The sequence below is a fragment of the Diadema antillarum genome, unplaced genomic scaffold, assembly GCF_040938485.1.
Source record: "Diadema antillarum isolate AM-2024a unplaced genomic scaffold, OU_Dant_1.0 seq00000083_RagTag, whole genome shotgun sequence".
Lineage (NCBI taxonomy): Eukaryota > Metazoa > Echinodermata > Echinoidea > Diadematoida > Diadematidae > Diadema > Diadema antillarum.
Genome location: NW_027271176.1, coordinates 400,842 through 413,419, shown reverse-complemented (window position 1 = coordinate 413,419; position 12,578 = coordinate 400,842). Strand labels below are relative to the sequence as shown.

The window sequence follows — 12,578 nt, the reverse complement described above, 5'->3', positions numbered from 1 at the left end:
ACCAAAAAATATTTTCAGTTGTCCTTTTATACAAACTGTATGTCCGAATGAACCGCATAAACACAGTTTTTCTTGTCACGCGATTGCAACAGAAGCACCAAACACGTACTGGCTGATTAGATTAACAACCCCCCCCCCCCTTCCTTTCACTCTCCCTGACCCCTTGATACCCAGTCATTGACTCAATGATGTATTTGGTGCATCTTCCAACATGTAGAATATCATGTTTATTGTCCATTTTAGGCATATTCATGTTCACCGATCTTGTATTGTGTAACATAACTCACTTGATAGGTATAGTACAATGTACAGCTTTACATTGCTCATTGTCTTTATAAGTGTTTTTTTTTTTTGTTGTTGTTGTTGAATGTTATGTATTATTTAGGATGGCAGTTTGTTGTAGGAAAGCAGAAATGAAAACAATGTTTATTGTTATACATTTGTGCATGTACAGTAGTCTCAGTCCTTCTCAACCTTCAAAATCCTGCGTTACTATAATTGGTGTATCGTGTATTGCTGTGCCACACAAATACATTTCTTTCCAGCTCGGACAATTCACCCATGTAGGGATAGTACAGTATTGGTGGAGATGAAAATTAGGCCTTAATTTTTTTGCGAGATACCAAGAAAACATTTATGAAATAGTACAGAGCATACCATTTTAGGAGGAATTCAAAGTGTGTTTGATAAAAATCAGGTTTGGAATAGCTGAAACATCCAAAAACAAAGTAAAACAAAATGATTGCAATAAAATGTGGGTCCCACACTTATTGTATCACTCTGTTTTGGATATCTCAGCCATTTCAAAACCAATTTTCATCAAATAAAGATTGAATCGCTCTTTGAATTACACTGTACATGCTCTTTCATATTTCAGAAGAGGCTTCTCACTATATCACCACAAAATAAAAACCTGAAGTTAAGTCTCAACCAAAACTGTACTCGGCAATTCCACTTCATACAACAGTACATGTATCTGCACATAAACTATGCAATCACCTCACATTCTTCACAGCTGAAGATAAAAAGCTCGAGCTTTTCTGTTGTGTATACATCTGAAAGAGAAAATCACACACATGCATTTCACCCTGCCTTTATAATATGTTACACAAACAAATTGAAACAAAACCACAGTATGTAATTCACTTTGATAAATTTCTTTTATTAACTTGCGCATTATACAAAACAAAAATCTGCTATATTACAAGTTTCTTTACACAGCCAAACTCAACGTAGGCACATTGGTCAAATCACACATACACACCCTACACATCTGCCGTGCTTCAATGCACGGCTTTAACTCGGTTACATCAACGCACACCATACCTCAGAAAGGGCCATTACATGAATTGCACACACTTGCAATTTTATTCTTGATCTTCCCTCGAGAAAACTAAAAATAGTATTACTGCAGAAGACCCTGATAAGTTTCACCTGCTTCAGTAGACTTTCATGAGTTGAGTTGATAAGCAAAACTGTTTTTTTTTTTTTTTTTGATGAATAGAACCATTCATAGCACATACCTAGTATTAATAATGCCTCCGGCACCCTTCCAGCGGAGGCATAAACAAGTCAGTAACATGGCAGACAAGATAGGTGTTCAGAAAGAAAACCACATCTGACAGTTCATTGGATATTATTGCATCATGATACAGAATTGCATGGTCCAATGATGAACACCAATACTATTTTGGTTGTTTGTTGGTAATGCCCATGCTCCAATGAGGTAAATAAAATCAACCTTGTTTGACCAACGAAACATTTCAAACTTGTTCCATAAATATCGACCCGAGGTTGATTATCAGATGTAAATGACAATGAAAACAAAGAAAATTTGTCCACAAGAAAATTGACTGGACAAATGAATCACCAAAAGTCACTGACAAAAGTGTCTATGAAAGTCTTGAAAAAAAAAAATCTTCAACACAGCATTTGACACATTTCAGATTAGGTTATGTATGAATACCTTGAGAAATTGTAATGGTGTAGATTTCAGTGAACAAAATACTCAGCACAACACTTTGCAACTACATGTACATGTATGTACATTTGGGTTTTTGTAATGATGAATGTTGCAAAATACTGCTGAAAAGCCAAGAAAGAACAATTCTTTCCTGCTATTGCTTTACTTGTCTTGTTTTATCGCTGTATTCCCAGACTTTGGTTATTGCAAGTTGGAACATGGATTTTAATAGCGACACTTGTGCACTTGATAAATTATTCTAGAAAATAATGTACGAACAAACATGAATTCTCATGTAACATTTCAGTTCTCCTGTATGACTGACAAGAGTGCACGGCTGAGACGGTTTTAACCACTTGACATTTGCAAGCCCAGCAAACAAATTCCAGTTTGAAATAAAAATAAATAAAACTCCTACATATAGAATAAGTTAATATTTCAAAACTAGGAAGTTGCTTATCAAGACAAAGCTAACATCACAATACCACTGACCACGTAGATCTTGACCCGAGTATAACTCATATAAGTTAGTTTTTCCCATTTCATAACATGTGTGTACAAATGTCATGAAATCAGAATCGAAGAAGGTATTGGCTGTACATATACACGTGTACAAAAATAGATTCCAAGCCATGCATGTCTGAAGATGGAGTTTTGGACGGGGAAAACTAAATGACTTACTGGAAAACTGCGGCATACATCTATTTGCAACTGCCCATGGCATGCAATGGCATATCACACCGCATGCTGATTATCCAAGATGGTTACATGGTCATAGCGTGCTCAGTCGTTCAGCCCCATTGGCATTGCTCAAATCAGATGCCGGCAAGGTATCTGTCCGCTCATTTACTACATCATAGTGAACCTTCACTGGAGAGGCACCATTACTGTTTACAAGGGGCTGACCGCTCACATTGAGGGCTCCTTTTGAGTTCTTGTTGCACGGGCAGCAGTTCTTGATTGTTTGGAGCATCTTGGAGATGAGATGGTCCAGAGGGGCCAGGGAGTGCAAGCACAGGGGCAGGAAATCCCAGCTACGCAGCTTCTCTGGCAGGAAGTGGGGCTTCTTCGTCTGTAACACGTTGACCACCACGATGAATATTGCGAGGAGAATGAGAGGGCCGCCGATGGCCACCAGACACCAAATGCTGATGAGGGAGAGGCCGAATACGGTCAGCGGGAGCACAAAGAACATCAAGATGAGGTACATAATGGCAAACCAGCGGTACTTTGCAGTCGTGTTGCCAAGCTTCTTGGCCAGGAGGATGGGCACCTTGCGCATCACTGGGATGGGGTACCAGATGAGGATGCCGGAAATGTTGAAAAAGAGATGGCAGAGGGCGATCTGGATGCTGTTTTCAAGCTTGTCCCCAGAGCTGGCCATGGCTGCCAGGAGACCCGTCGCGGTGGTGCCGATGTTCGAGCCCAGAGTGAGAGGGTACATCCTATCCAGGGTGATGACACCCACGCCGACCAGTGGCGTCATGGCGGACGTGAAGACCGAGCTGCTCTGGACGAGGAATGTCACCCCAGCACCCACCAGGATAGCAAAGTAGCCAGTGAGGAAGGAGAACGGTCCTGGGAAGTCGGCATTGATGGTGCGTCGGATGATGCCAGCCACGCGACCTTTTAGCAACGAATTGAGTGTCTTGACCATCATGATGAGACAGCCACACAGCATCACCAGTGCTATGACCAGGAGGATGCCACCAATGGCTCGGTCTGACAAACCAGTACCATTGAACAAGAAGTGACCTGAAAATTTAAAAACACAGAATATACAAGAGAGACTGTTAAAATCATGTTTGATGCAATTCTTATTTCATATACAATATGTATATTCTATGTTCTAATGAGACACAAAGAAACATTTTACTTCATTCTGTTTTATAAAAAATGCTTTCTATGTGCTGACACAAGCAAAATCGATCATTGGGATAAAGATAAGAAACAATTGTTCATCTTTGACTTACATTGTACATGTATTTGTAATATGCATGAGCTGAATGTATTTACAAAGATTACTTACATTTCTCTACTCCAATTTCCACCATCTCTGTAACTGGCTGAGCCACATCTGTTGTTGCTATGCTGGTAGTTGCAGCCACTGAAGTGGTATTGGTACTGGGCGGGGTGGAAGTGCTGGATGTAGCATCCCACCAGAGAGGGTATCCAGTGGTCGTGGCATTGAAACCGTCAGCAGTGGGGGCCACACCAGTAGAATTGGCGACAAGGGCACCAACAGTCTCGTTGACGATCCTCGGCACCTTCTCTTTCTCGCACCAGACTTTCAGAAGAGACTGTCCCTGGGATTTGATCTCTCCAGTGGCAATCTTGGCGATCTTTTTACTGTCAATCTGCAAAATTGGAAATAAAGAATAAATAGGTTGTCATTTTTTTTATAATTCTAATAAACAATGACAGGTGCAATATGCATACAAACATGTTTACTGTGCTGATTTCAAGGTACAAACTTTGTAAGTTCCATTCACAGCCGCAAATTTGCACAAATTCTTAACACTGTACAATATCTTTTCCTCTTTCCCAGAGTAATTTTGTAGTAAGAACTGAAAAAAAGGGGGGGGGGGAAAGCAACCAATGACTATAAATTGTTGAGTCATTACTTTCAAGCTAAATTATTTACCTGGATGATCTTCTTGGAGAAGGGCTTCGTCAGGACCTTCAGCAGTTCCACTTTGACATCCTCATTGGTTTCTATGTGAAAGGAGTCCACAATCTTGCTGGTCAGGAGGTAGAGGTAGCCAGTAGCAGCCTCCAAGGGCAGTAGGCAGATGACACACAGCCAGTTGAACATGTCGTGGACAGTGGCGCCACCGAAAGCGCGTCGGAACTCTGCCCGGTTGCCAGACTGAGCCATGGAGACGATGGTGTTTGTGACAGATGTTCCGATATTGGCACCCATGACAATGTAGATGGCAGGACGGACGGGCAGAACTGAAAGAACAAGACAAACGTTTGTTTTCTTTAATTAACATGCTAAATCAAAACATGCAGACATTGGTGAAATGAATGTAAGTACGATGGTAATCAGAATCACAAGTTTCAACATTTAGTGCATAGCATTGTGGCCATCTGGCAACTCGACACTCTGAAGGAAACACCTTACTATTTCTTGTTTGGAATGAATGAGTTTGCAGGACATCATTTAACAGATTTTTCTCACACATTTTGCAGATGATGACAGCCTATAAAAAGTTAAGTCTGATGAACTACTCACTTCCTGCAGCAACGATAGTCACAACGATGGAGGTTGACGTCGACGAGCTCTGAACGAGGACAGTGGCCAAGATTCCGATCATGAGCCCGCAGATTGGGTTGTTGAGCAGGTCGTTCTGGGCAAATACCTCACCGGCCTCCTTCCCACCAAGGAGGCGGAAAGCAGAGCTCATCAGATCCAGCGAGCAAATGAAGAAGTACAGCAGCGTGACAATGAAAATGGGCTTGAAGAACCAGTTGACAAATGCATACCTCAGCTTCATACAGCATGACAGTTCTGGAGGGGAAATACAACAGAATAGGAATATAAAGTTCGTGTTAGTGAGATCATTACAACATCAAAAAATAGTACCAAAATATATCTCAAACATTTCACTGTTCAGGAGGGAAAGGAAGCAAAATCTTAACACAAGAAGTCATGATAGCCGTTAAATCTCTATGGCAAATACAGCGACAGTCCCAAAGTTCTGAAATATTCTGTATAAATGAGACAGGAGCCCCCCCCCCCCCAAAAAAAAAAAACATCTTCAAATACTAGTAGTGGAATTATCAAGGTGAAATATAATCACCACCAGGTCAAGTATTCTTAGGATTCCCTTTACTCTCACACACATCGTGCTCACAAACAAACAAACCAACACATAAAAATTGGCACTATTCAAACAAAAGAAAAACATACCGGTAATGTTTCAAAATCATTCACTGAATGCTCAAAGCTGCTCATTCTAGAGTACTGTACTGTAAAAGTGGATATTTTCGCGCGACTAATTTTTCGCGCTTGGCCACGCAGGAAGAGTTTCTCTTTTTTTTGAATTCCGCGGAATCAAGACATCACGCAGAGGAACATATGGCAAGCAACAATATTTGCATGTTTTTATTTTCGCGCTAGTTTCTGGTTGCGCCAAATGCGTGAAAATTTCAACACCACGAAAATGTCCACTTTTACAGTATCGCATATAATTTAAAGTCTTATCATCTCTTCCCACCTCCCTGGTCTTATCTTATGCATGTATGCCTAGAAAATTATAAGTGTGCAGTGTGCTGAACTGGCAGCAGGTCATTATTTACATTTGATTAGATAAGAACAAAGAACTGGACTCCAAAGTCGTGGATGTAGTATTAATGGGAGGCACAAAAACATCCTTTCTGTATTTTGGTGCAAACAATCAAAATTCAGAAAGAATGTAAATTATAGGCCTACTCTTTATTTAGTCAACATGGAACATGACTTAGTTCATTCTCAACTGAAAAATTATTGCAGTTCCTAGGCTGTAGTACATGACCAATTTTAAATACATAGTAAGGCTACACTAGTAGAAGTATTAACAAATTTTACCGACAAATTAGGTTTTTGTGCTTTTCATATACGCCCAGTGCTGTCAAAGCCAGCGCAACACACAAAGCACATTCCCTGCAGGATATTGGAGGCTGCCTCCAGCCCAGCCATGGAAAATCACAGAATCTTGGAATCCATGGCATGTACCGGTAAGCCTCCACCCTGACAGATCCCGGACGGTCTGATCGTACCATACGGAAGCGAAGCCAATCACATGTACATCACAGGCCTCACCTCTTACATGTCCGTGATTGTAATATGCATTCACCGGCCAAACCCTTTCACACACATGCCCTTACAATACACCCTTACACACACAATACACACACAGCACTGTGCATGGGTTTGCACGTCTAGCATATACACAAAGGATTTTCAGTCCTGTGTAGTGAGGTCATGGCTTCACTACACTGCATACCGGTTACCGGCGTTTTCTCATGCCACGTGGTTCTTATCTTATGTGTTTGCAGTGCATACTGAGTAAATGAATGAACATGTACTGCACGAAGTGTCTTGTACAAGTTGCAAAGTGTATCTTTTCTTAACGCTTTCTGACATGTACTAGTACAGTGCACCAATAGCTGACACTTTTGCATAGATGGTGATGATTCATCATCACTATGATGAATAAGTGTTTTAATTCTCACACATGTCAAGACCCTGAACACAAGTGTTGGGGTGTCTCAAGCAAATGCAATATACTGTAGTATTTGATCAGAGAACACATCAACTCAACTGCCCAGGAAAACCTCTACTATGCAAATGCCTGAAAATACATTGGGCACTCAGCATTCCTTTTGATGAATTTCATAACTGAATTTACACTCACTGAAAAAAAAAAAAAATCTCAAGGCTCAAGTCAGAGGCACTTTAATATTCATACATGGAAAGAAATACAAATTTTATGTGGTAACTTCACCAATTACACATGTTCTAATTATCTATGAGGGTTTAGCAAATGCAGAAATTTAATAGGATCACTGACAAGTGGGTCACAACCCTTAAATATGAAGATTTTTTTGAATACATTGTGTATCTGCTGTTAGGTATTAGAAGGATCCAACAGAATTAACCGGACACCAAACAACACTCGACTGACTTAAAGGACAAGTTCACCTTCATAAACATAAGGATTGAGAGAATGTAGCAAAATTAGTAGAACACATCATTGAAAGTTTGAGGAAAATTGGACAATCCGTTCAAAAGTTATGAATTTTTGAAGTTTTTGTGCAGTAACCGCTGGATGAGAAGACTACTGCAGTGTGTGAATAACTTAGATGTCACATGCGTACAACAATATAAAGAAAATATAAAGAGAATTTCACAAAATTTCATCTTTTGAAAAAAGTACACATTCCCCCTACTCGTTACCGACAAAAGTTTTGGGTAATATTATTCCCCCTGCCTTTAGAAAGAGGCAAGTCAAGTGCTCTATTATTATAAATGCGAAAAAAGTGAAATTATGTTGAATTTTCTTTACATTTTCTTTATACTGTTGTACGCATATGACTCACAAGCTGTAGTAGTCTCCTCATCCAGTGGTTCCCACACAAAAATTTTAAAAATTCATAACTTTTGCATTGATTGTCCAATTTTACTCAAACTTTCACTGATGTGTTCTACCAATATTGTTGCATTCTCTCAATCCTTATGTTTATGAAGGTGAACTTGTCCTTTAAATCTCTTTCAGAAGGGAGGGAAATTCTCCAAACTTAGGTCAGTATTAAACAAGACAAGGGAATTTTTAACTCGACAAAAACAAGGTGAACATTTTTCAAGTTTCTCTTTATATTGTCTGTAACTCCCACTCTGCCTAACATTAATTAATACATTGTTGTTGTTGTTGCTTTGCTTTGAGAGGAAAAACTAACTAATTTGCCCCATATTGTTGCCAGCTTCTTCTCACAGCACAATGACTTAAACAAAACTTTAATTTCATGATTATTAAATGGAATCAACTGATTTTTCTCAAGCTCTTGAGTCTACAGATGACTTCTGCAAATGGCGAGTTTCATTGCAAAATGGGCTATAAATACATAATGTGTCAATGTCATTTTTAAACATCTTTAAGTAATACAATTTGTAGAGTTCTAAGTCCATCATTAGATAGAGAGATGCATAAACCTTTCCAGTGCTATATCTCAACTCAACAAGAATGGAGTTTAAATAGTATACATGATCAGGTAGTTTGTTTTGCAATAAAACTCTTCAAATATTCTGGCATTCATTGAATCAATTTACCAATTTAGGTGTCTATGTGGTCAACACATATCAGTACAGAGAGATATGCTGTATTCTCCTGAAGCCATATTCTAGACCAAGTTCTAGATCAGGTTTTGATGAAACAGTTCAAACATTTTACGAATAGAAATAAGTCTATATTTTGCTACATCAATTCATCTAATCTCTGCCATGTAAACAAAGTTGCCTCAAAATGATAGCATGAATAATGCTATAGAGTTCTATATAACTCTGAATATTAAAAAGTGCACATTTCTTCAACTTGCCACTGATGTATGTCAAGGGTAATATCATTCCCCCTGCCTTCTGAAAGAGAGAAGTCAAGTGTTCTTTCGTTATGCGAGAAAAATGGAAATATAATTTTCTTTATTCTTTCTTTATATCGTTGTACTCATGTAACATCACAAGCTATATTATAGTAGTCTTTTCATCCAGCTGTGACTGAGCAGAAACTTCAAAAATTCATAACTTTTGAACGGATTGTCCGATTTTGCTCAAACTTTCACTGATGTGTTCTTGCTGCATTCACTCAACCCACATGTCTATGAAGGTGAACTTGTCCTAATTTGTTTTGGATGAGATGTGGATTCAGGTTTAACAATAACTTTTTTTTTTCTCCAGATAGATCTAACGTTAGATCTCTTATTATTTATTGAATAAAGTAAAGAGCATGCAAATCCAAGACCCATGATGATCTTAGACCCTAACAGTAACAGTTTAACTGTCACTGTTACTAGTGTTAGAGTCTAGATATCGCGAAAAGTGCTGTACTGCTGGATTTGAAATGGCCGCGATGTCCAGAATTAAATAGACACATGTCATGTCATTAGTACAGATGTCAGAGTGGTCGCAAAAGACTAACGTTACAGCGTACATCAGGTTGTAGCATGAGTAGAGATTCTCATAAAAGTAAAACTCAAAAAAGTACTCTTCTCATCTCAGTCTTTTCTTACCTTTCCATGGAGTGCCAGTGTCTTTCAGTTCGGCCAAAGCCCATGGATCTTCTTCCTCTTCGGCTCCGGCCGGCGCTTCTTCGTCTCCAAGAAGAGTCCCTCCCACCGAGGCTTTGTTCTTGGTATCTTTCTCGGCAACATCACGTTCAAGATCGAGACAAATATCACCATTCGCAGCTTCGGCATCGGCCAAATCTACCTGTTAGTGTAAGTGTAATGAGCAATTAAAAAAAAAAGGTTAATTATACAGAAGCAACTGCGATATACATCTAATTAATACATGATATCATTCATTCACGAGCAGAGCCCACCAGTGCAGAAGGTCGCAAAGCAAGCAAAGGCAGAAACTCACCTTTCTATGCGATTCTTTATATTCGTACAGTTGTAGTGGTAAGCGCGCGCAATTCCAAGTGACTAGCAGTAGCTAGCCGGTCTAGCCGGGCATCACGGCGGCGGCGGCGGCGGCGGCATGCAGCAGCAGCATGCGAGGGGACATACCTTTCGAATTTCGAAAATAATTTGTGATTCCATGTCCGGCATCAGTGAATATGGCGGTGGAGGTGTTCTTGCAGGACTTGATAGTCTTGCTGAAGAAGAAAGTAAAGGTTCTGCTGTCTGCAGATCCTCCATATCGCGCATATCGGCGTCAGGAGTACTACTCCGCGGAATTGATTCCGTATGTTCAGAGAGTACTAGTACCATCTTCATACGAGTGTCAGCCATAAACTGAGTCGAGAAAAGGTGGGCGCGAACCTAAAGCTGTTCGAAACAGACGGGATCTGACCAATCAAAACGCATTTCTCTATGACGTAGCATTCATTCATAATGAAACCGCAAAAGACCGATGTGGGGCTCGTGGTGTTCACATGATCGGCCGTAGTAGACGAGTCTAATATCTTACAGGGGAAATATAATTTTATTATACGTTGAGTTTATAATCAAATACCTGAAAACCCCAAAGACTTAAGATAAACTAAATACAAAAATATTCATTTACAAAAAAGAAATTCGAAACTGATCCAAAACATGTTTTATTTACTTTCACATTCTCTATAGAAAATAAAATCCCCTTATTTTGATAATGGATCAGACTTTTCAGCCAGGCATAAACACACAACTATGCAAGCACATGTCCCACCTCACAGGACCGTAGTAACTCCCTCATGCATGCATTGTAGGCCGACGAACGTTGAGAATTTCGCGGTACTACGACTACGTACATGTACGGTACAGTGTACTCGGGATTGTACACAATCCGGTGTTTTTTAATACGAAGTCCGTCCCGTTTGCGTAGTAAACAGCCAACTCACGAATCCACCGAATCAGTTTTCCTAGAATGTAGGTCGCATCAACACAACACAGGCTACTCGATCCTGTGAGTCTGTGGGCAGAGCTTACACAATATGTATAATACATGTATCTACTATATCTGCTTCACCGATACTTTCCAATTTCAGAATGCTTTTAATTGCTTCCCGGTCGAATGTGGGTACTTTTTTTTTTTTTTTTTTAAGCGGAATAAAAGGCATACATGATTTGGACTGGTTTGCTTCTACCCCAATCGTGGCAAATGTGAAATAGATATAATAGGGTGTACGTAAACTAATAAACTACAAGAAAAGACTAAAAGCTCAGGTAGCTCCAGCTGTTATTCGTTTTTATTATCTAACAATTTAACCTTGCATTTATAATTGATAGCGTTCTGTCATCAAAATGATGTCAGTTTCATTTGAAACATGCAGTAGGCCCTGTTTTATTTCCGTTCACGATATAAATGTTCATCAGAATATGATATAAAAATCCCTGTATAATTGTATGTCATTATATATGTATGTATATATATATATATACATATTCATTTATCTATGCCATCGATAAAATGCCATTATTATTTATATATGATGCCAAATGTCTTCAAAAATTCTAAAAGTAACTATAAGAACATACAAAAAAACACCAATCATGAGTTTTTAAATAGGGGGTTTATTTACACATTTGGAAATAGAATTTACTTATACCCAATACAACACCCACCGCGCGCGCGCACACACACACATACACACACACTTTTTTTTCTTTCACACACACACACACACACACACACACACACACACCAGGGAGGTGGGTTTCCACCTCCCTGCACACACAGCAAGCAGATTGCACTATTTTTGCGAGCTAGAATCACTGTTTGGCCAGAAACAGTGTTTCAAAACACTGTTTCTGGCCAGAAGAAAAATCTTATAAACGCACCCATAGGCTCCTCCCATCATGAACAGTGGGCCCAGTTCGATGAGAGTGAGACCATGGAGCTACTAACAGAGATAGCTCCATGGTGAGACTTTGCTCGCTGTGTATCGCTCTAACATGCCGGTTACCGTCTGGGTCCACGTGGGTACGCCAGTGGAATCACGATTTCTACCATCTTTTGTGTAACCCGCACTACCCTTTTGTCCGTCCACCTGCCTTCAGTTCTACACACAAGCGCATTCCAGTGTCACCTAATCGATTTTGTATAGTTTCTCCAGCTTAGACATGTAGCTGACTTTACTGGTATCTTTGATCGTGCAGAGGTATGGAGCCTGAGAGCACATCAGTCAGGGCCGGCCCATTTCGATGATATAGGATTGGAAGAAGCCATGTGACCAACAAAAGCAGAAGACGGGATTTCACTGTCTCGTCACGCCTTTTATCTCAAGTGTACATCACGTACATACTCTAGGTGTACGTACCGGTACCTCTTTCTATGATCTCATCGAATTGATCAACAAGCTTTTTAATATACTTTGTCCCTCTTGTAATTGTCAGAATGATGAAACTACCCTGCAATGAGCTAACATTTTGTAGAGCC

The 12,578-nt window shown here is 39.7% G+C and overlaps 1 protein-coding gene across 1 annotated transcript; it reads right to left on the bottom strand.

Moving 5' to 3' along the window:
- Positions 1 to 2,291: 2,291 nt before the first annotated feature.
- LOC139726444 (sodium-dependent phosphate transport protein 2C-like) lies at positions 2,292 to 10,369 on the bottom strand. The gene is made up of 6 exons (XM_071637400.1): positions 10,229 to 10,369; positions 9,731 to 9,929; positions 5,202 to 5,477; positions 4,608 to 4,918; positions 3,993 to 4,320; positions 2,292 to 3,718 (listed from the first exon to the last, which is right to left on the bottom strand). Exons 1-6 carry the CDS (start codon positions 10,367 to 10,369, stop codon positions 2,736 to 2,738), a joined length of 2,238 nt encoding a protein of 745 aa, XP_071493501.1. The 3' UTR covers positions 2,292 to 2,735.
- Between the last annotated feature and the right edge of the window lie 2,209 nt (positions 10,370 to 12,578).